Raw genomic sequence first — 25,046 nt, forward strand, 5'->3', positions numbered from 1 at the left:
TGTTTGTCTGAAGGTGAAATTACAGAATCATAGAATCACAGAATAGTTAAGGTTGGAAAGGACCTTAAGATCACCTAGTTCCATATTAAAGAAGAATACAGCTTGTCTTTCATATATTTTGTCTTTCATATTAATAATATGAAACATATGACAATATATATTGTCTTTCATATTAATCTAATAAAGATTAATTTTCTAAGTGCAAACTGGACCTTTTTCGCTACTGAAAATCTTTAGGAGAAGGCAAATATGATCAAAAAATCTAGATCAAAACCAACAATTCTCCTGGCTTTTCTAAATCTAACAGCTTGTACAGGAGGTAGGAACCAGATAGATCATACTCATGGTAAACTCTAAGCCCTTTATTACGTTTCTCTTGCATGCAGATTCTAGAGAAAGCATGCACTGAGCTGTACATTAGAAATGCGAGCCAAAGAAGCTTGAATGAGCATTATTTATCATGATACACCATTTGCAAATTTATACCACTCTGCTTTAAAGAAGCTGGAAACAGCAGGAAGCACCAATGAGCCTAAAGCTAGCGGTGTAACTCATGCAAGGTGCAGCAAAGTGGAGTTATCTGAAGATCATGATGGAGATGAAAATAAGGAAAATGAGCTCTTGTTCTTGAAGGCTCTGAAACCATTTACCAATAGATTCTGGAAAAATATTGCTCCTAAGAACTCTGCACATGAGGTCAGCCTTTGATAGGCTGTAAAGCTTAGGTAGTCAGGGATTAAAATGTAGCTGATGCAATAAAGCAGGTAAGGATGATACTTACTCTTAACTATAACCCTAACAATTTTTAAATAATTTTGTAACTGTTGAAGTGCTGTAAATCCTTATTTTTCAGTAAATACATTTACTTATCTTTTAGTCCTGTCTAATGATAGCATTGATGCTCTAGTCTGATATTTACCAGGCCACAGCATTCTCTTGGGCACTGAGGATTTGTTCACCACAAGAAATCTTGCAGATTTCTAGAGTATTTACCATGCAATAGAACTACAACTTCCCACTATTTTTGGTTAATTCACCATTAAGGCCAGGAACCCAGTTGAAGCTGGATGATACAAATCACTGTGGAGTAGAGACATCTTTTTCTGTGAATGGCAGCTTAAGCCTCTGACAAATAACCAGATAGTGGACACAAAACTTGGAGATTCTGGTGTGTATTTGAAAGATGAAAAGTGTTCCTGAAACAGTGTCCTATTCTGAAAAGCAAATTATTTCATGATGTTAAAATGGGAAACGTGCATCACTGATGTACGCAATTGGAGAAATAATAAGAATTAAATTTATTATTTCAGATTTATTTTAATGTTTGTCTTTGAATTTCAACTTCAAAGGACCCTAAAACTGCAACTGGAAATTCAGTCAAGGCTGCAAAGCTCTGCCTTGTTTCAGGTCAAAAGCTTAGAGAAGTGTTGGACTCTCTGGCCAAAGCAAAATCAATTTACTGACAGTCTCCCACACACACTTCTGTAAAACTGAATTATCTTGTTCCTTTAAGTTCAGCAAAATTCAAACTCATTAAAATCATCATCTATAGTTACAGTCCCCACTAACACAGTCTTGACTCCAACCTCTTTGAGAAATGCTGTTATATCTACTGCATAAATACACATTGAGAAAAGAAAAACACATTTTAATGTAGAGTAATACCATTTGTGTTGTAAAATAATCTTATATGTAAGTAAAGTGGTACTGAACGAGTGCTATCTATACTTAAACACTTGCCTGTCCCATAGAATCGTGACATTTGCTAAATTCCACACAACCCACAATGCTCTTTAAAAATGTTTTCAGTTATTCATATACCACACACCAGTGATCATTCCAACTTCTCTCATTCCTCAGCATCTCTTCTGTTCTGCTACCACCACAAACATCAGAACTCAAAAGCAGAAGGCAGCACACCAAGTGTGTCTGAGCACACATGGACACTGCACAAATAGGAGAGGACAGATAGGACAATACCTTTGTAGCAGAGCTGAGACTCCAAACCTCAGGAAAGTGTAATTACAACCTTTGAAAAGGTTCAACAAAACCCCTCACTATTTGCAGCTATACCTAACACTGGAATGTATTCATGTAAATACTGACAGCTATTGGCTGCTCAATAAAGGCAAAGTTCAGGTGGTCTCATTTTATAGCTTGAATCTGTAATTTTGTTTTTCTCCCATTTTTGTGCCATTAAACTCTATACTCTAGAAAGGCTTCTAGACTTCCCATATTCTGACAGGATTATCTATCAAGTGAGTAACTTTCTGCTCACCCTTGTTTTGTAAGAAAGATTTCCAAAAGTATAGGAACATACATGCTAGAAACTGAAGTTATGTTCTTTAAACACAAACATGAAACAAAAGCTCAGCTGTCTGGATTACTTTTCCTGGATTGAAAAAGTAAAGGCTCTTGAACAGTGTGTCTACAAACGACCTGGACATCTGTAATCCCATACACTTTATCCATTCCATAGCTAAAGACAGGACAATATACTCCAAATCCACCTTTTGATACTGCAGCCCAGCAGTGCCTTTTGCTTGCTTTGTTGCATTATTTTATCCATAAAAGGCAGGTGAAAATCCTATTAACAGAAATGTTCACAGCTCCTTAGATTATTACTTTCCTTTGTAATACACGTGATTTCAGAAAAGTGATGCCATCCATTTGTCCTTGCTACTTCACAAGAAGAAAGCTAAACCATGTTACATTATGCCTTAAAAGCTCATCCACACACCCAGAGAGGAGCACAGACAGGGGCCCAAATAATATCCAGCCAGGCCATCCAGCATTGCAGTGTTCTTGGAGGCATTCAGATGCCTCCAGGCATCAGCAGCCCTGGAGGCTGGGATCCAGGGCCAGCCACTGGGTTGACTGAGTGCTGAGCTGGGCAGCCGAAAGGATACACTGTGTGTTGCTGTGGATGTTCAATTCACCATCCTCACTAGTGTACATGTATCTTGCTCTGCCACAAAGGAGCAGGATGAGGCCATTGGTGCTGTGCTCACATTCATGCTCTATGATCTGTATGCCAGCCATGTACATATAGTGTGTATGGGCTCTGTGGGCACATGACCACATAGAACACATTTACAGCCTTGTTACTGCTTGGACCTGGGGGAAGGCAGACGCAGCATGCTCACCTCTGCAGCATCCTCACCTCTGGCAGGCTGCTGGACCCAATGTGATACAGTTTCCCCTAAAATATAATATGTCTTTCCAGAGGCTCACTAGCTAAAATGTACTTAAATGTAACATGCATAGGAATTATATCTCTTCCAACTGGCTGTAATAGATCAGCCAAAGCTTTAAAATATTATACTATATGCATTATATTAATATCCATATGTATATTGATATTAGACACATGAAGTTTTTTCTTCGTTTCACTGAAATACTCCCTCACTGTAAATTCTGTTTCCTTTCCCAAGATGAGGTGCAACCACATCATCACTATGCACATTCACGCTTGGTGGAAAAAGGGCTGCCCATGAAATTCCTCCTCCAAGCATTGGTACATAAATCTATCTTTTTAATAAACACTCATTTGTCTTTTAACTCTTCCAGTTTTACCAACTCAGTAGGAGACCATGGATAACTTTGCTATTCGATACATATATATATATATTTGTAGTTACTATATAGAATATATTCCCTCTTACTTTATTGTTGAAATGCAGACAACTGTGAATTGGCAAAATTCTCCGTGGTTTGGTTCTTTTTTTGTTGTTGTTAAAAATTAATTAATTCTGTAATTATCTTTGTAAAATTTTACACAGCCATAGTTAAGTTAAATAGTAAAGTAACAAAAATCTGTACTTCTGTAAATCCTGGCTTCAATTTTAACTTTTCATCTGTTCAGAAGCATGTCTATTCTCTCCTCAATATTTAGAGGTTGTTTGATACAGAAAAGAAGTGACACAACTAAGGACTGGATATGTTTTCTGTATCTTTGACTTGTTTCAGAATACACTTCATAGTTGGAAATCCCACTTCTAGCATACAAGAGAAGGAACAGAAGACATGCCACTGACTCAGCATACATTGTTCAGAACCTATAAAAAGAGCAACTGTACCTTTCTCTTTTCTTTCTGTGCTTTAATAGTGTAGGGCATGTGAAGCTCATAGGAAATATTCTTATTTGAGAAATTCATATTGACAGTAAATAATCTGATTTCAGAATGGCCTGAAATCAGTATATGAACATTCTCTGGGATGAGCAACCTGAATCAGTGTATCTCTAGCAGGGGTCACGAGCTCTCCCCAGCAGCTTAGAGCAGATTCACTGTGTCCATTTGAAACTCTCATGTGCAATTACTAAAAATGTGTTTCTAAGAAAGAATGTGTAACTAAGACAGCTGTACTGCTCTGGTCCTTTAAAATGGTGCAGCACAGTGCTACGTAAATACATCCCCATGTAGATACGGTGGAGTATGAGTAAACCAACACCTCCTTTCAGAGAAGGTTTTAGGAGACATATATATACACACACATATATATATAACCAGAGGAAGACTTTGACTTTTCATCTCAATCAGAAGACATCAGTGTCTTTCCTACTCCACTGTAATTTCAGCCCCCCAGGATGGCTTACAGTTATGACAAGTGGCACCGCTGTATCCAGTTCCATCGCAAGTGCACTTGAAGCTGTCCCACGTCTGCGTGCATTTGCCACCATGTTCACAGTGATTGGGCACACACCTGTCAGGACAAGATGCAAAGACAGAAAGAAAAAAACTAAATGAGCATCCAGATTTACACACAGGTACATTGTGAGCTGCCCGAGCAGTGCATCATGCCCTTGCCTGGCAATTAATCCTTGTTATTTCAGGCAGATTAACAGAATTTATACCTGAACACACAACTGCACAAAAGGTGCTTCACCCAGGCCTTGTTGCAGCACTTTTACAAACAGAAAAAAGCACAGTCAAGGTGGAATACATTCACCCATCAAAAATTAGGGTTCTAAAGTATGTCTGACCAGTATTTAGCTGCCAACACAAAATGAACATCCCAAGTCACACCTCCTGCTGTGCAGGTGGTGTCATGCCTCAAGGACTGCAGTCTCAGAAGTGACTCAAAGCAAGAATACGACTGAGTTGTTGTTCATCTCCTTGTTGCCAGCAATAGAAAAAAGTGGAAGCAGACTGCCTGCTGGCTAGGATGGAAATTACTAATGCTGTATTATTAAAACAACTGGCTTCAGTATAGAAGCTGTACATGTTTCTTCTTCACAGGGATTTGCAGCAAGGGTTGCTCACCTTTGTGCCACCACCTGCTTTGCTGTTCCTGGAGAGTGTAAGGAATGCAAACCCCAAAGTCATAGCAGAACATATTGCTTGAAATATTATCAAATGTGATTTAAATATTTGAGTTTGTCCAGTTTCTTTCCTATCAAAGATAGCTGAAAATGGGAATTGCCATGTTCTCTCACCTTTGAAACTATTAAATTTTTTTTCTTTGACAGGGCTTTGAAATAATAATTTCAAAGTATCTTTTTTTTCTTTCTCATTAAATTCATTACAGTCAGACTCAGTACAGGCTCTGCATTTCTGATCAAGAACTAAAGGAGTTTTTCTTTCATGTTAAGTTGGCCCAATCTAATTTATGAACTACACTTTTTTATTGGGATATTAAAAATGAAACTTGGGAGACCCTTATTAGACAAATAAAAATATTTTCATAAACACATTATAAATTAAGTATCTTTATCTCCATGATAAATCTGAAGTTCATCATATTCCTGAGGTAGTTAACAAAACTCTATTAAGTAACACCTAAGGACAGCTTTCCTCTGTAGCAGGCTATTGAAACTGAAAGTATCTGGGTACACTTCCTGTATGACTTCTATATCCTCATGTACCAAGAATAACATATGACATGATATGTATTAAAGATGAAAAACAAGAGCAATAGAATGGCACATTTCTAAACATCCAAATGTTTAACAATTGATATGATGAATCCATAGCTGGTGAGTACAAGGGTAGGGAAAGAAGAGAGCAGTCACACTTCAAAAATAATCTTATAAAAGTAACTTTTATTCAAGGCTATAAACATCGACAGAAGTTCCTAAATCTGAATATGGTTTGTACTTTTTTCCAGCCTTTCAAAATTACTGCTTCTCACGTATTTTCTTCTTCATTTACATTTGAACATACATTACTTTAAAAGTATTTTTCCCATGACCAAACTAACCATTTTCTATGTGCATTTCACCAGCTATTTATATGAAGTTTCACATATAATGCTAGCAACTACTTCTGCATTTTACTGCAATATAACTTATTTTTATTGCAACATAACTAGTAAAGATACTTCATTACTGACTATATAACTGGGGTAAACAACTTAATCTAGGGAAATATGAAAAACAGATATTTATCTGTATCATTTAATGCAGCATATTAAGTCATAAAACCAGAGATATTCAGCAAACTCCTTGATGTTAATTTTATACTTCTAGTATGATGGCTGGACCAGCCTAGTCTGCATCTGCAAATTCCCCCTTTACTCATCTTTTTTTTCCCTGTTCTAAATATGATGCATTTAGAAACAGGGATTAAAGAATATCTTAATATTAGTGCTAACTGGAGTTTAAATAAGACTACAGGATTATTCCCTTATGTCCTTCCTCCACTTTCAATTTTCTGTTAGTTTATTTTATCAGACAGATTAAGTAGATTTATTTTCTATTAAATCTATTAGCAAACCTCTTTTACATCATCTGCTGCTCATCTGTCCACCTTTTGCACAAACCTTACCCTCTGGAATAGAGTTTAGAGGAAATTTTAGGTAACCAGAATGCAAAAAATGCAAAAAAAGCCCACAATTTTAATTCAGCAGATGTATCAAGAGCAGTATTATTTCACACTGTGAACTCCATTATCTTTCAAAAACTCTTCTTGCCATAGAGTGGTAGTAAAATACAAATACTGGTTAGACAGAAGGTAACTTGCGTATGTATTTCCATACACATCCTGCTAAGAAATTTGGAGTTTTAAAATTCTTTAAGCATATGCAATCATATAATTCATCTACTTTATGCTTAGCATTTAATATATACACAAACCATATCCACTCAAAGCCAATGCATGCTCTAATTGCAGTTCATTTGTATTATAAGACCACATTTCTAGGTAATTCCATTCAGGAATCAGGCTACACTACATAAAAAGACTAATAATTAATTTCCAAACCACCCTTCCCTCCTGAGTCAGGTTCTGAAGTTAGAAGCTGCTACAAAACTGGGAAGAGGAAGTAAGGTCCTAACGACCAAGTTGTGTCCCTTCTAGTTCAAAACACTGCTAACTTGAGCACTGCTGCTTATGAACTGTCACTGACTCCGCATTGAGAACTTTCTTACTCTATGACACCTGAAAGGCAAGCGTAGAACAGAACTTCATCCCTTCAAGTGTAATACACTTGCTTTTGCTTTTCATTTCCACCCCAAAAATGATCCATAGAGAGTTTAGAGATGCTGTTTTCTTTCGGGTTTTTATGGGTTGGTTTGTTGGATTGTTTTGGGGTTTTTTGTAACCTGACTATGTCTCAAACAACCTTTGTTCTCTGGCATTTGCATCTGATGATTTTGCAGAGAGCAACTGAAACATCTCTCAGCCTGTATTTTAATGAAAACAAGTATCCTGTAGGAAAACAGATTTTCTACTGTTGCTCTTCCTCGTAGCTCTGCTCCCACTTGCATTTGTGATCTAATGAGTATCCTGGAGAAGGTTTTACTAATGTTTAGTATTTTCAGGGTTGATCAATATTTCTGTATTTCTCTACTGGAATTATTTTGCTTGATAAACAGCAATTTTCTGACTAATCCAGAACAGTGGCTCAAAGCCATCCTGAGATTGCTCAATTCATTAAATATCCTCAGTACAGTCCCCCATTTTTTTTCTCTTCAATCACTTCCAACCAACCACCTCCATCTTTATAAAAAAATACTTGCTGCTACTGTCAACAGCATTACTTAGTTCTGTAATTTCACCTGAATCTTTCTACTTATTTTTCCAGGCTGAATCTGTATCATCAGCACATTTCACCGAGATAGTCTTGATTTTGAGCCAAGGTCAAAGCATTAAATAGGATTAGCTTTTGCAACTGATCTCTGAGAAACTCTATCAGACAACAGTTAACCCATCATTGTAAGTTGTAAGACAATTCCATCTGCCAGCTCACAAAGTCACTTTGCGATTCCTCTCTCAAACCACATCTTCCCTAGTTTAGCTAAAAAATTCCATCATTACAGTGTATCAATTGTTTCATTGACATCTGACAAACCAGATCCACTGCATTTCTCCTGCCTGAGAAGAAACTACTGTGCTTTATTGGAGAATGAGATAGGTTAATCCCCAACAATCAACTGCTGAAAATATCTGCTGCATTTTACTCTCCTTTCTATCTACTTCTAGGTATTGGATTACGCTGTCCTCCATTTCTTCAAAACCTTAGTAAGATGACTAAGATCAGATTAATAGGGGTCTGGTTATGTGGACTGATCTCTTTCCATTTGTTAAATTACATTAGGTTAAGTCTGTCACCCAACAGCACAAACCCGTGCCTTTTGGTTTTGGTTTTCTGGGTTTAAGGGCTACAATATGACATGTTAGCATTAAACAGGGCTATCTTTCCAATTATTATCTACTTAGTTTTGGTGTCTACCTCGTGCCTGCTTACTCTTTTATCATCCGAAGTGATTGCTATTCTTTCATTCCTCTGTTATTTGCTGATTCAGTAGCAATATTTAATCTGAGAAATATGAGCAATATTGCTCATTAACAGCTGGTATAGACATTGTTGCCTTGCTGTGATAGGAGCCAACTCCTTTCACCTCCTTTTATCTTAAATATTGTAACAGTGTCCTCTAGAATCACTCTTTTTCCAGTCCTCCACAACACAGACTAAACAAAATAGACCACATTTCCATACCTAAATAAACCCCATGCCATTCCATTTCTTTCCTGCTGATGTTCAACTGTGCCCTCCTTATTAAAAGCATATACGATATTTCTCCAAACCACCACTTGGAAAACTGGTCTCTTTTATACTTTACCTGTAGTCAATTCTGGTTAGTTATTTGCAAGAAACCTCTTTTAATGAGCTGCCGGTGTTTTAAAACCACAGACTGCAACTCTGATATTGAGGATAACTGGATGAGGGAAAACTGTATGTTCCACTTTTTTCCTCACTGTCTGCCTAAATAGACTGTGCACCAGAAATACAAATGCACTGGAAATATCCATGCACTGGAGGGTTAACATTGCCTGAAGCTTTAATACTTTTTCAGAGATGCTATATACAAATATCAAATAAATCACTAAGCTTCTCCCCACTCCTACACTGTCCAAGAGATAAAACTGGGAATACACAGATGTCAGATGACAGGGAATAGCCTGTGAGTTCCAGGGAAACCTAACAACTAGAGAAGAACAAAATACCTGGCCTAAGCCCCCTTGCCTCTGCCAGAAACATAGGGACTGCCTGTACCAAATGAATTTGGACTGATATGAGGTGTTTCTTCTGCATGAAGATATGAAACTGGGAGAGGCTGCCCTTTTGAGGACTGTGGATTATAAACAGGAAATATTTTGAGGAACTAGATTGAAATACTGGCATTTAATACAATTAGAGCATGTGAGAAGTCTGACACTGAGGCAGCAATGAACAGGGCATGGGGGAAGAGCCTGGACAGAAAGCAATTCCACAAAAAGGGATCTGGGGAATTCCACACATGGTACCGTGATCCTAAGTCAACCCACCATACTACTGCCAACAAGAAAATAAAGAAGAAAAGGGATCTTGTAATGTGGATATAAACACGAGAGTGATATGAAACCCCATGAAGCAATCCTCTTCCCATACTCAGCAGCACGAGCAATGGCTGATTTTTGAACTGTATAAAATGTTGTTGGAAACAGGAAGGTTGCAAACTATATTAAATGTCCATAGGAAATGGGCAGAAAGCAGTGAGGTTCGTTTAGTGGTAAAAGGTATTTTAAGAACAAATCAAAACAACATACATTAGGAATGACACTTGGTCCTGCCTGAAGGCAGGAGAATGACCTCAGAGACCTCTCCAGACTCCCTTCTAAACCAGATATGTTCAATATCCCAGAAGAAACAGAAAGCATTCTGTTGATTCTGTTAAATTCTCTTAATTTCCCATATGTAACTATATTTTCTTGGTGTTGTGACTGTGCTATTTAACCTCTGAAAGACAACAGATTGTGGTCACTACCTCAGTCTTTTTAGAGGACTGTATGCCCAGGGCAGGGATTTTTACATTAACTAGCTTCCCCAGGCAAGTTGTGCCCACGGTGTATAGCAATTGACTCCAATTCTCAGGTTTAGAGTTCATTTGAGCAGGAAGACTGCAAGTTATTCTGTGCAGGAAGCCAAATGTCCCTATGGTGACACACAGACTGTTAAATTCAGTCACTCAGGACTGAAGAACCATCACAAATTTCACCATTTTCCATTGTATAACACAGACCTTTCCCTTTTCCTCTGCTTTTCCCTTTCCTTTACTGCTTTCCTTCATGTTTCCCATCTCTAGCATAAGTGCAAGATACAGCCTGTGCACAGATATAACCTAAATATAAACTAACGCTCTGAATATATAAATTAGAAACAACCAAGCCAAGAAACACCACCAAACATTCACCTCAGAGGTCAAAAGGAAGGAATGAACTACACAGATGAGAAATCTGACACGTATTGCCTACTAATATACTGAAAAGAGCTCAGATGCTGCACTGATAATGACAGCATGAGAACTTCTGAAGAGCAGAACAAAATGTTAAAGGCTTTCTGCAATAGAAAATAAACTGGGCTGAATTATTCTTAATGTGAAATTCAATCTTTTCTTATAATCAAATCCTTATCTAATCTTGCTCTTGCTCACACCTCATCTCTCATTTCTCTCCCCAATCTGATTCTGTTCTCCTTTTTTGCCCATTGCCCTGCCTCAGAACTAACCATCATCAGTTTGTTTTGAATGGTCTTGCAGTATTTTTCCATTAGTTGCCCTTTTTATTGCCTCCAAACATACCTTTTATCACTATTTCTCGCAAAGATCCTTCAACATGCATACTGTTCTGCCTGAGTTCTGTCACTATCCACTTTCATTCACTCCCCACAAAATCAATTAAAACATGTTTAAAACTTAACCTTTTTTTTACTGTACAGGGTTACCAGACTGCTCAAGAAGATATGGTCTATAAAACACCATAGCAGGCCAATAATTTGTAAGAGCAATAAATACTGCTTTCAGCTGTTAGTCTGAATCACTGAATATATGTAGCTTACTTAAAAGACCTATTGTAAACTAGGAACAAAATCACAAAAATAGTCTAAACATGTGCATCTGTTTGCAATGATATTGCTCTTTAATGAGCAACAGAATGCATTCCACTTATCATGGTAACAGTAGTAGTGAACAACAAAATAACCCAATTGAGGACATGTTGCTACTGCAGAGCCCTGGTGTAGCAACATCAGATTACAATTACCCATTCCACAGAGAGATTCTGATTTTCAGTGTCCTAAATAAAAGTAAAAACAGCTGATATGACCTTTAAGTTTCTTTCTTATTTCTTACACTATAAGTGTTTGAAGTGACTTTGAGATTTTCAGCAACAGGAACTGTATGTCAACACAAAGGACAGATGGGAGAGACTGTAAAAGTAATTCAGATTCACAATAATTCCCAAACTGGTGTCATTTGCTGCTAACTTCTAATCTAACTGTGCACAGATTAACAATGGCAGAACTAAAGGATCCTTCCTGAACCAAGAAGGACCCAGCCTTTCTTTATCATTTACTGTAATACAAGGTCTTCACATTTTTTTGGTGGACATTATCAAACTCACTCTGTCATGAGATCGAATCAAAATACTTGGCACTTTTTAAGACTGTGATTTACAAAGAGCAAATCACTGTTAAAATATGCAGTGACATCTGGTTAAGCAATGTTCCTTAAGGGCATATTCCTAGAAAAGGCTGCCAAACAGTTTTTCAGTGTTATCTTCAGAACAATAAGGTGCTATTCTAAGCTGCTTGCATTAGAACCATTAATGAAGGACTAATGCAGAAAGAAAAACACTGCAGCAGTTAAATCATTTAGAGTAAGTGACCTTCTTGGATTTATGCAGTTTTTATTTTGTATACGACAATGTAGAGATTAATTTTTCCTATCTACCACTTCTAATTTTCAGAGCACTTCACAAACTAGCTCTTTAAAATGAAATCATGCTGGTTTTACTTTAGCAATCTCAGGAGCTGGACAACCCATTTTTCTGCATTTGCCATAGAAAACCTCCTGAACCTATTACGCATAACCTACATCTATGGTGGTTGATGGCTGAACGTCTGCTTCCATGCAACACTAACTGTTGCCACTTCTGCTGCAGCAAAGCAGGTGAGGGTCAATCTACTGGAGCAGCTAACAAAAGGGAAGTTCCCAGCCATGGTATCACTTCTGTCAGTTCCTAGCAATTGCTTCATGTTAGCAGGAGACCAGCTCTGTGTGAAGCAGTGGCAAAAGGCAATGGTGCAGGACTTGTTTAGCTATACTCTGTATCTTCTGGGGTGGGGCAGGGGAAAACAACATTAACTAAGTGGAAATAGTCCATGGCCTACATCCAAGTCCCCAGGCTGCAAACGGACTATGCTGTGACAATCTTACAGGGGCAGAAGATAACCCCACAAATTCATAAATAAGCAAATCAAGCTGGATTAAAAAGACAGTTTCCAACGCACAATGTTTTAGTCAGCAAACTGGGCCAGGTGGTCAGCTGGTGTAAATGAGAACATCTGCATATATCTAAATACTATCTTAAGTTGTTAAATGGGTCAAAGCAAAAGGAAGAATAAACTGTTACAAAACACCAACTACTAAATATGATCTGCCTCTAGTGGAGTTTTGTTTAATTTTTTCATTGCCCTGTGAAGAGCTCTGCCTGATTAGTAACCAGGTTAAGACTTTCTAGAGCAGCTGAGATCTAACCTGTGTCACTTCTGGTTTTTTGGACTGGGGTATTTATTATTTAGACAAACATGTAGAAGAAATGGCAGTTAGCCTCTGACCTAACTGTACCAGTGTGGCACAGTTCAGCCTTCTTGGGGATATGAGAAGATGTGTTAAACACTGAGAATCACCAGAAGAATCTCATGGTTTTTACTCAGTAGGTTACTGAAAAAAGCCCTTTGTATCTTTTCAAGTATTGGATTAATATTGTATTCATGTAATCACCTCACTTTTGCTATTTCAACAAGTCAAAAAAGAACATACTGGCTGGGCCTGAGAGCAAACCATAAAATTGGTTCTTAGGTGACTTGTTAATTATTTATTATTTCTACATTTTATAGCTTGAATTAAATACAGCTCCTGAGATTTTATGGAGTCAGCTTCACTTTATAATCCACACTAGACATTTGGAGGAAGTTTCTCTTGTTCTTTAGAAGATTATAATTTTCAGAGGACATAGAGCAGTGAGTAGCCTATGTAACACAGAAGAATGACTACTATATTCCCCTCTAATAAATATGAGTGATCACACATTGAATCACTAGGCAAATAGAGAATTTCATAAAGCTTTGTTTTAAATGAGTTTACTCCTAAATTTATCTTTGGGGAAATAACGAAACTGACAGTTAGAAATCTTTATGTTTCTTCCCATAATGTAAAGAATTATTCAGCAATAAAGATGATTACACAACCGATGGATGATTTTGCATCATGTATAGCTCTTTGCTATGACAATCTTCCACTCCCTAGTGTACACCAGAACAGATCTTACCTTTTTCATTACTTGTTTTGTCCCTAATATCTTAATCAGGTCTCATGTTTGATATCTTCAAATAGGTGATAAAAATCCTGATGCATCAAAAGCACAATCTATTAAATATGTCTTGCTTTGCAAATTTATGGCATATGAATCACCTTGAGGGCTATAAGATGCCATCAATCAGCTACACAGTTTTGGCTCAGCATCCTGTTTTCCTAGTGTGGCTATGACATAATGAGATACAGCTGTATTTCATAACAGGTAGGTTGAGTTCAATATACTGAAAGTCAATATCCCAATTCCGGTTTAAAGGAAAGTTGAGGAAAACATGGTTTAGCACTACTAAAGTGATGTTGATCTTGTAATGTGAGGATTGCCTGAAGGATTTTATTTAAAAATCCTGCAACATGGTGGTATTCCTGAAAACCTCACAACAGCAAGTGATCCTTTACTTGTCTGGCATGAATGACTTGGGATTCACCTAAACCACCATTCTTTTTTACCTCAGTCTTTACCATCATCTGGCCACTTTCTTCACTGTGGTAGACACAATCTGGAACCTTTCATAGAAAATAAGTTACTCTGCAAGCACTGACTTGGAGGCTAAGCTAGGATAAGTCCTAATGTCTTGACAGAAACTGTGGATCTTGAATTAACATTTACATTATCAATTGTTAATTCCAGTGGGCTGTTCCAGTAGCCATATGATTGGGAAGAATCTGCTCTGTAAGCACTGTATAAAACACTTTCTGCCTGAACAGTGAAAGTTTTTCCTCTTCAAATCAAAAACATAGTCTTGGCAGTAAAGCAAAACACATATTCTATGCAATGAAACAAATGTGAAATAGAAGTTGATGTTTCTAAGACATTTATCAATGACAACTGGTATAAATGCCAGTGCCATTATTAAATCCCTAACAGAACACTTTAAGTAAAGGATGCTAATTTCTCCTGCCTCTGAGAGAAATGTAAATATTCCTTATTTTGGACAGAGCAAAAACAAACCTAGCAAGACTTTTAGTTATCCCACTGTACCACAGATGAACAGCTGAATCCGCATGCTGACCTTGCTATGTATCTTCACAGACTCTTAGTTTGCTAAATACTGGGAAGCACATACAGATTAGGTTCTCTGAGTCATGAACTGAAATTTAACTTGGATCAACCACAAATTAATCAGATGTAGATGGCATTCACATATGGTTTATTTATTTCACACGGAACACTCCCCCTTAGCTGACCCATACAACTACAAACCTTAATGATGTGTGCTCAGCATTCATTAGAGGCAATGTGATGTAAAGGCATATGTAACCCTTTCCACTTCCTCTGTTCACATTTCTCATCTTCTTAGTTTGCAAGATTTTTGGATCAGAAGGAGGAATTTAATTGATATTTGCACAGCTTGTTATCACAATGAAATTTCCTCCTCTTTATCACTCCAGTCATTGGGAATAACAATGATAATAAACAGTAACACAGAAATGAGTTATTTTTTTACACTACACTATTCTTCTCCAGATCATCATGGAGAATATTTATCACTTGCTAAAATCTACACAATCTGCTTTTTCTTCTTTACTGTGACGATTCTGTCATCTACCACAAACAGCAATATCCTTACCTAAAATATCATGTATAAAATATGAAGCATATAGGTTCACCTGACTTATCGCCCTGTCCTTTGTGTGTCTTTAGTGCACATCAGTGTTTTATTCTTTTATAGAAGTCCTAAAATGTTTTTATAAACTGCAATATAATGAGCTCTGTACTCTAAAGACATCAAAAGCAAGGATGAGCCAACGAATTCACAGCTGTGCTGCAGTGCAGTCACAGTTCTGTGATAAATATACTAATACAATGCTCTACTCACAACCTATTACTCAATTCATTTTCAATTTGCTGAAAACAGATATGTACAGTAAGTAATAAACAATTCATTTATTAGCTAGAACTTGTGCAATGAACTGTTTTGAAGCCAGAAGGCTCACTGTTGAAGTCATAAACAGCTGTGAGTACAAAACTCATGTATGTGCATGTGTTCACACAGCTACATCCAACATGCATAAACATACACGTTTTTTTCCATGAATAATGCCAATTTCAAGCTGCTGAAAAAGAGCAGTGCTTTCAAGAAAATAATTCCTATTGAGAACAAAACTGTTTTTAAGGGAAATGTAACAACTGTTTTAATAACATGTACTTGACTGTAAAAATTGTAATGACATGATCCTGGTATGCGTAACTGTAATTACAAATAGCTCATTGCTGGGAATCTATTATTCTACTTAAATAGTCTTGTGATTGCCCCATAGAAAAATGGATAGACTATAATTTAGAGTCATTTAGAGGCTCTTGATTCTATTTTTCTGCTTTTCAAGCACTGCAATTTGGGTCCCATAGTTCAGGGCCTGTCAGTATTTCAGTTTATTGTTAGCTTTGATTTCTCAAGGGCTTATATTTCAGTTACAAAAATTGACTCCAGAAATTGAGCACACAAAGCATAAGTCAGAAAGGAAATAAACAGAGGCATACTGCTGGCGCTGGTTCTGAAACAGGTCATCTAACTGGCTTACCACTTAGTATTCCAGATGAGTGAGGACAAGCTGGTAGATACTTCTAGTGGTTTTATTTTAAACAGAGGAGGAAAAGAAGGAAAAAATCCCTCCACAATATTTTGCTGTTGCTTTCCAGGCAGTTTGTCATGAATTTTTTGACATTTCTTTGAAACAGACTGTTCAGAGGAAAGGGCCAGATTTGATTAATATCTCGACTCAAACAAATGTTGGAAAACACGCTGAAATTCTTGAAACACGTCATTTGACAAGTTCAAAATGAAGAGTGGGTTTTTTTTTAGTTTACAATACTTTTTTCATTTTGAAATGGAAGTTAAAACATGCTACATGGATGACATTCTCCCAAGCCAAGTAAAAATACCTTCCAACTCTCTATTTCAAATTGGAATTACAGTTCCTAATGTTTTCCTGAGGGAGTAATGGGTTGGAGCAGTTGAGTGGGGTAGTATGCAAGAAAACTGTTGAAGGAACTTCACTTTGCAGCTTTTGATAGCTGCAGTGACAGCTGAACTGGGAATAAGAAGGTAGCCTGAAAGTCAGTAGATCTGATATGGGAACAATCTCAACTGGCTGTGCACCACTGGGTGCATCAATGCTAAGAAAGGAAACTAATAAGGAAAAGGAAAATCAGATACAAACTGTGGAGAAGACAAAACTGAGAGAAAAAGAAAAGAGAAGAAAATAAAATGTTTAATCACAAGTATGAGCACTGTTGGGGGAAACAAACTGTAGAAAATGGGAAATTGGAGGGTTGCTCAAAGCAAGCCAGTAAGGAAACAAAACAGACTCCAAGAAGGACAGGAAAGCTGAACTACTGCAACCTCAAGTGCCACTCTTCACACTGGATTTTTAGATAAGATTAAAACAGATGGCCAATGCACTAACTTCAATAAAATAGTTTCTCAAGAGTCATGTAGGGGCTGCACCTAAAAAGCAGAGTTAGTAAGTTTATTCACTATTAATTGAAATCTGGTGCTTTTTTGGAGAGGAAGTGTTAAGAGGGTATCTCTGCTTAATAGTTCAGAACACTCAATTTGTCAAGAGAAAAGGAGTGTAAAGAGAAATTTGAGGCATGTCAGATTGAACTAACCTTTGGGAGAGAATGCACTTTCGTAAAGCAGAGAATGACAAAGCTAGGATGTAGAAAGATCCCAGGAAAGGCTGTAAAACTGCCGCCCAAGTATCAAGTATACTGAAAGTCCAAAGAGGACTGACGCTGGTTATTTTTTGAGACAGCTACTGTCTGGACCAACAAAATCACTGTTGTGGGAAGCATGAAACAATGTAACCAACTCATTTCTATGTCAAGATACTTGCAATTGTGTATCAGCACTGGAAAAAGACCTCTTTGTCTCTGCTTTTAATAATATTTTTTTTTAAACTCCAAGTGTTTTGACTGTTTCATGGATATGTGCTGAAGCATTCTGTTTACCTCAGATCCAAAGAGATGAATGCCATGTATATAAAAGAAGGAATAATGTTCACTACTGCAAAATTGATAAAGCTTTCCACTGTTTAAGTATTTTGAAGTGCCAGCTATATGATAAACACAGTGCAGGTCTCGCACAAAACTTCTTTTTCAGCCAACAGTGTTGATAGTGAAATATTACAGAATTAGCCATGAAAACAAAGAAATACAGTTCATTTATTCCATTCACTTGCCAGAACAAGTTTCTGCTTTATGTTATTAGTGAGATAAAACATTCCCAGTGACAAAGAATGAATCACTATATGCACAGGTATTCTAGAAATGCTGTCTTAATTTCTGGAGTTTTTTGCAAGGCAGGCAAGTGCTCAATTAAAATTCAATCACAAACCATCACTATTTACATTTCAATACAATATGGACACAAGTCTCAAGATTAATGTAAGATTGAAGTAGCTAATGGTATGCATTACTAAGATAATAATCCAAGATTAATGATAAGTAAGTAAGATTATATACACAATGTGGACCGTGCAGTAATGAAAGGCTTATTAAATCCTTGAGATGATAGCTGGTTATTTTCCCTTCAATAGCAGAGTCTTCCTCACGCTTTTGTTCACTATAAAACATACATTAAAGAGAAAGGGTAACTAAGTGATTTAGCCTATTATCATTAAGCGTATAGGCTGTCCATTTCAGTAATGGCTTTACTTACGAACACCTTTTTTTTTCTCCTAAAACTTTGCTGTGTCTAGTTAGCACTCATGCCTTAACTTCATCTTGGTGAAAACATGGCAGCAATGGCTGCTTCATCTTTCTGTTATACAAGAGATTGGAAAGAAATGTTGAAACAGCATCTTCCTGTGGTCAAGTCTTCCCTTCCTGAGTGTAGCTGATATCAAGAGCCTCATAGCTTTTCCTTCTTCCCTGAATGATCTGCTTACATTTACATGTAAAAGGTAATGTAAGAGTGATCAGTGCAGAATAGGGGTATCCCAGATGTTCAGTCATGCCTGTGCTGCGCTGTAGTTACAAAATGCTAAGTACGGTAGGCTGTAACAAAAAGTTTTCATTGCAGTAACTTCTGGTCAGGCACCACAGGCATGAATACGTGACCCTTTATTTCCCACTTACTTCACCTACTATGTTCTGACTCTGCACTTTCAGCCTCATGTGAAATGTGCCCCACATTTTTGGCAATTTTTTTTGTTTTGTCCTGACCTGACTTGATTCTATGCCCTGATTTCCAAATACATAGCCCTGTTCTCATTCCACAGATTCTGAGCAAGTACTCTTTTCTCCTGCTCCCCTAGCTGGAGTCCTGGTGAACATTAACAATACCAGCCAGCTTCCTATATTACTTCAGGTCTGGTATTACCATCAGATACACATCCCTTGTTTCTGCCTCTTCCTACTACGAGTATTTCTGATCAGACAAAAGAATCTTGAATAGTGTCATAAAAATCTCTGTGGAACCCAAACTTTTGCTAATGTAGTTAAATGTTTGTATTTATGGAGTGTCCTCTGTATACACATAACTCAGTCATGTCCTTGCAGTGAAGGAGCAAGTGTACAGGTGGATTAAGTCTTACAGTGCTAATGCCTAGGATGTAGCCCAAGTACTAATGCTCTGCTCTAGCCAGAAAAAGTGTTTGAGGATCAAGGACAAAGAAATCCCTATGAATCAGCATTTATAAATCTGACCTGGTGAAACTCAACTAGGATTTGTTATTTACATGATTTTTTCCAACAGAAATAAGCCAATAAAACTTGGAAATCCTCTTGTGCAATCAGTCATTCTGTAAAGCTTTGCTAAAACAGGATTTCTGAGATAGGATCCCCGGTAGGTGCCTGTGGTTCCTGTTTTTGACAAACAAGGAACTACATCCAGCTCTGGAAAACAAAGATGAAAAGGCAAATAAGGGAAGCTTTTCTTCCCACAGAGACAACTCAGAAAATGGTCAACAGCAAAAGGAAATGTTCCAAGTTTGGGAAAAAAAACTTCTTTTCCATCATCACTCTAGCAACTGAACATTTCAGTGTTTCATGCTCTCTAATGTTCAGATATGGGGCATGGAAATCAAGGTCACAACAAGTAATTGCATACCATGGCAAGGTACAGCCATTCTTTACATTTTTCAGTAAAAAAAAATTAGGAAATAGATTATATTAAAAAATAGCATCAGATGAAACAAGATCTGCTACACAGTGTGCACTTAATTCTTGGACTTTCATAAACCCTAAAGAATTCAGCATCATTTAACTGAGCTCATTTTCAATGGATGAGGAGTTTAAAGCTTTAATTCAGAAAGACAGTAAACCAAGATTTAATACCTAGACATCAATATTGCTCTAATACTTCAAAACCAAACCAAACAGCAATGAAAAGTGAAACAACTGTGAAAGTGGCAGCCTGTATCTATCTGTATCTATCTGTTCCAGCCTATCAGATACCATATCAAACTTGCCAAACTATACCTAAATGTGAATCTCATTTTCAAAATCCTATTAGTGGTACTCCCAATTAGCTTAGTAACTTATAAAAGTTTGCTCATATTTGACCTTTTCCCTAAAATCTGAAAGACTCTTAAAAGTTTTTGTGATCCAGTGGTTCTCATCTTAATACTTAAAATAGACAATGTTTCTGTTGAAACTATATGATAAGTGAACAAGTGTTATCTCTTACTCATGCAGTTTTGTGTAGTGAAAAACTCAAGTGTGACTTCCATCATAGTGGAGAAACTCTTGCTGCCAGACACTTGTGCAGAGCTCTAAGTGGAGACTCACCTGGCAATCTAAGGCCAGTGCACAGCTAAGCTGAGTTGATTCACATTTATACAAATGAAAGCAAATACTGAAGTTAAAGTTACAGAATAACATGCCAAAAATCAATCGGGAAGGGTTTCCCTTTAAGCAAGTGGGAGTTTTGCAGCAGTGGTTAATGGCAACAGGGCTGGGGTGAAATTGCTACCAAACCTAGAAAACATGGAAACCATACTTCTGTTCCTCTTGTATCAAATTTAATACTTCATGGTTTATTAAGAATAAAACCAAAAAGGTGTTGCAATTGTCAGAAAATAAAGATAAATTAAATCTGCTAGGTATGCTGTCTTTTAATGAAGAGTACTACAGTATATACTTTCAACAGTGAGTTACACTGTGACTGGGCTACTTGATGTCCTCAGATATTTTGACAGACAAATGATGAAAAATACAGGGGTTTTAAGTACTTTAAGTACTTAAGTTTCTTCTCACTTAAGTTTTAAGTGAGAAATGTTTTATTATGTAGGTTTTGACAAAACTCCAGTTGTATACTGTTATTGCACAGACAATCAAGTCCAAGAGCTACATTTATATTTGACAAATAAAAAGTAGATGCAGTTAGAAATAATACCATTATGTAGTATTTCACTTCCATATACAGATGTAGATCTAAAAACTTGAAGTATGAATGTGTGGGAAGAATAAATGCAATGTTTACCCCCCAGAATGTTTTTGGTTCTTCATGAGGGCTTATGAGGGCAATGTGCAGGTCATTTGAAAGCACTTTAGTAAATCAATCCACACACCGGATTTATTGGATTTGTATTATCCTCAAAATAAGGGCCGAGGTATCTTCCAAAAAACTTCATGCTTACCCTAAATTCATTCTTCTTTTCTTTAACTCTCCTTCTTTTGCACTTTGCTGTTGAGTAGAAAGATGGAGGGAAGTGTTTCTCCTTTGAACCAGAAAGTGCTGCTTCTGATACATGGATTCACTGTCTCATTTAGAACTCTTAAGTGGTATCACCAGGATGCCACTGACGTGACTACCTTTCACTTGTCCCTTTGTGCAGTACTATCCGGGCAAAATAGCTGTCAAGTGACAGTAGAGGATGAGGGTGACCTTATTGGCATTGTTTGATAACAAACATAGTTTAAGAGATGTGTAGGTCTTTTCCTTTCCTTTAAAACAGTTTATTTCAGCAACTGGGTTTAAAGCTTGATACTTTACAAACTACAAAAATCAACACCATCAGAAGTGTAGAAGTGGAAACAAGCCGCATCAGTCAGCTTTTCCACCAAAGAAAACCTGTCTTGTAACTACAATGCTACATTACTTAGTTTAGAGTTTGATAATCTAGCAGAGCCCATGTTAGTTCAATTCTCTTGTGAGCCACTGCCTTTCATTATACTAAGAGACTCTTAACAGTTTGGGGTCCTCACAGCACCGTCAAACACATAAAAGCCAAACCTTCACAACATGTTACAGATCAGAAGAGATAAATCAGCTACCAAAATCTGCTTGAAGTTTCATAAGCTGCTCAGAAAGATCTTTATAGTGAGTCACCAGTCTTGCAAAGATAGGTCACATTTAAATTATGAACTAATGCATTATTTATATTGGAGAGATTGTAACTCAGAAATCACAGCTGCAAACAGGAGAAAGGTCTATGCAAGAGCAGTGAAATTATACTGCAATTTGCTCAGCCACAAAGATAAATTATTTCTAAGCAATATATATTATAAATAGCAGTGTTATACAAATAAGCTGTCCCTGAATTATAGTGGAACAGGACAAAATGCTACCAATTTCAGTGAAAAACTGAGTGTGGTTTACAAGATAATGACAGTCCTCACAGATAGAAGAATACATGGTTCCCAGTGGGCTACAAACTACAATTTAAGCCAGAAGCTCCACTGACAAAACTGATTGCTAGAATTCTGAAGACAGAGCCATAAAATACTAGGTATTATCAGGTTTAAATTGGAAAATCTATGACGTAGGAAAAGTAAATTCATTGTGCAGGAGAAGGAGAAAGAGTACTAGTGAACAAGTGATCTAGAAAAAGACGGGTAACAAAGAGAATTTTGCTCTAAAATAATGTTCTTTGCCCTCCTTTCCCCATAAACCTTCTTTCTCTTCTCTAAGATGAACAGTTCCAACTCTCTCTGTCTCTCCTCACAGGAGGGATGCTCTAGTCCCTTAATCACCTTAGCAGCCCTACACTGGACTTTCTTCAGCATGTCTATGTCTCTCTTCAATGAGAGACACTCAGATGAGGGTCTTCCAAGCTTACAAAATTGATGATTCGCCTGCAATGTATGGGCCTTAGATTAGAAGTAATGTATCATATGGTCATAAAAGACTAGAATTTGAGAATGCTGGGGTTACCCAACACTGAAACACAGATCATGTAGTTTACATTAAGGTTCTCCTCAGGACTTAACTGAATGAAAACAATGTAGTAAGTGCTGTGTAATATTGACTGTATAGTAAAGCCCAGGATGCACGATTAATTTTATCTGCAAAGACAGCTACAAATAAAGAAAATAAAAGCTTGAGAAGTGCTGCAGACAACTGAAAGGCACATGGGGAAATAAGAATGGCAGATATGAGTTACTGAAGCAGACACAAAGCTTAATTATGCTACCCTTATGAAAAATACTGCAAGATCATTAGCAGCCAGCAGGAATAAGTAGTTCAGTTTTATTACTCACAAGAAACATTCAAGATATGTGAACATATGCTTTAAAATGTCAGTGCCTCGTTCTGACCTCTTCTTAGGCTGTCATAATTTGTTACTCTTATATCCTAATACATTTTAATTTCCGCCATCTTCTGGAAACTTCCTCCAGCACAATATTCACAACAAAATCTTGAAGCGTAGATAGTGTCAAAGGATCTCACCTTAATTCCCAAATACACTGTTGCAATAATCTAGGATGGACTGTAGCACAATTCATAGACATGGGTTTTACTTCCATCTACATCTACAAACAGGCTCATGAGCCCGGTCATTTTGGTGCTGCTGCAGTAGCCTGGTCCTGTGGGGCTCTCTAGGAAGGTGTCCTGAATGGAAGTGTTAAAACTAAGCTTTTAAAATGGCTCCATCACCCACTTTGCCTGAGATGTGCTAGTGCTGCACTCTAAACTGGGCCTCCTCTGTCACAGCACAAAACAAAAAAAAAAACCAGTAAGTACTACTTCCTTCACACTTCCCTTATCTGAGCCATACCTCCCAGTACAATGCAGCCCTTCAAAAGGGTCAGCTAACATTCATTTCACCACAGCAGTATGCTATAGCAAGCTGACAGTCGTGACACATTGGCAGGGTAAAGGAGGAGCCCGGAGGAATACAGGAATGATGAACAGCCATGACACCAAGAACCCAGCTCATCTTACAGACTGTGATGACAGGAAGAGATGCCATATGCTCTGTATCGCTTTTTGGTCCACTGCAGGCATAACAAAGTATCTGGAGGGAATCAGAGATCTCATGCCTGCTGCACCTTGGTAAATACAGGATTGTACCATTTTCCAGACAATGGCTGATTTCCAGGATCTCATCTGCCCCTCTGGTCCAGATACAGGTACCCAGTGCCTTCCAGATAGTGACTGCATGAACACTTCTAAAATCCTTCTGAAAGGGTAAGCTTTCTCTCCTTTTCACTTCTATGTACAGCGTTTGCAGGTATCTTGATTTTTATTTCAACAAGAGATAGAAATAGAAACTTCTGCAGCTAAAAGGGGCAACTTGATGAATAAGCCTAAAAGGTTAAATTCACCTTTAACAAATTAGCAGATTCAGAATAATCTTTTTTCGTTTAGGGATAGTAACCTTTTTTCATTTAGAGATACTCTGATAATGGCTTTGGTACATTTTAAGCTCTACGTTGTCTGCACATGCTCCTCCCTCTCCTCTTACCTCCCCCTTTCCCCCCCCCCCGAAAGATTTACATCTTGGTACACTGCAAATATGGTTAGCTTTTGACAGGGATATATGAATCTAGTTCATGGATGCATCTCTTACTGTAAGGCATAGTCATTTCTGTGCCTTGCACTAAGAACAGCTCTGCATACAAAAATTCAGGTCTCTTCTTTCCATCCTTTAGCAAAGAAATCATAGAATCATAGAATGGTTGGGGTTGGAAAGAACCTTAAGATCCAACCCATCTGCCATGGGCAGGGAAAATAAAGAGCTCCTGGCTATAATCTGCTTTGAAAGATATTGAATCTTTTACATTGGAGCACCTCACACAGAATATAGTGAATAGAGGAGTATCCTAAGACCACAGCACTTTGTTTAATTATGAACATTTCCACTTACCACAACCCCTTCACAACATATGCTAGATTTAGGGTAAGGCATTACAATGAAAGCTTTCAAGTAGAACTTGAAAAAGGCAATAACATATCACGAGGTTTCAGCATTAAATCCCCATCAAAAAAACACCTAAAGTCCATTTCTATCTCTGCATTAA

General features: G+C 37.4%; 1 protein-coding gene across 1 annotated transcript in view; it reads right to left on the reverse strand.

Moving 5' to 3' along the window:
* The window catches only part of CNTNAP2 (contactin associated protein 2), a gene marked incomplete at its 3' end in the record, with an annotated part of 1,031,819 nt that overhangs the window by 338,003 nt on the left and 668,770 nt on the right, over positions 1 to 25,046 (reverse strand). The window contains exon 11 of the mRNA XM_080639583.1: positions 4,598 to 4,704. Coding sequence (XP_080495709.1) covers positions 4,598 to 4,704 — 107 coding nt within the window. The remainder of the gene's footprint in view (positions 1 to 4,597; positions 4,705 to 25,046) is intronic.

The sequence above is a fragment of the Psittacula echo genome (genome assembly GCF_963264785.1).
Source record: "Psittacula echo genome assembly, chromosome: 2".
In the NCBI taxonomy this organism is placed as follows: Eukaryota; Metazoa; Chordata; class Aves; order Psittaciformes; family Psittacidae; genus Psittacula; species Psittacula echo.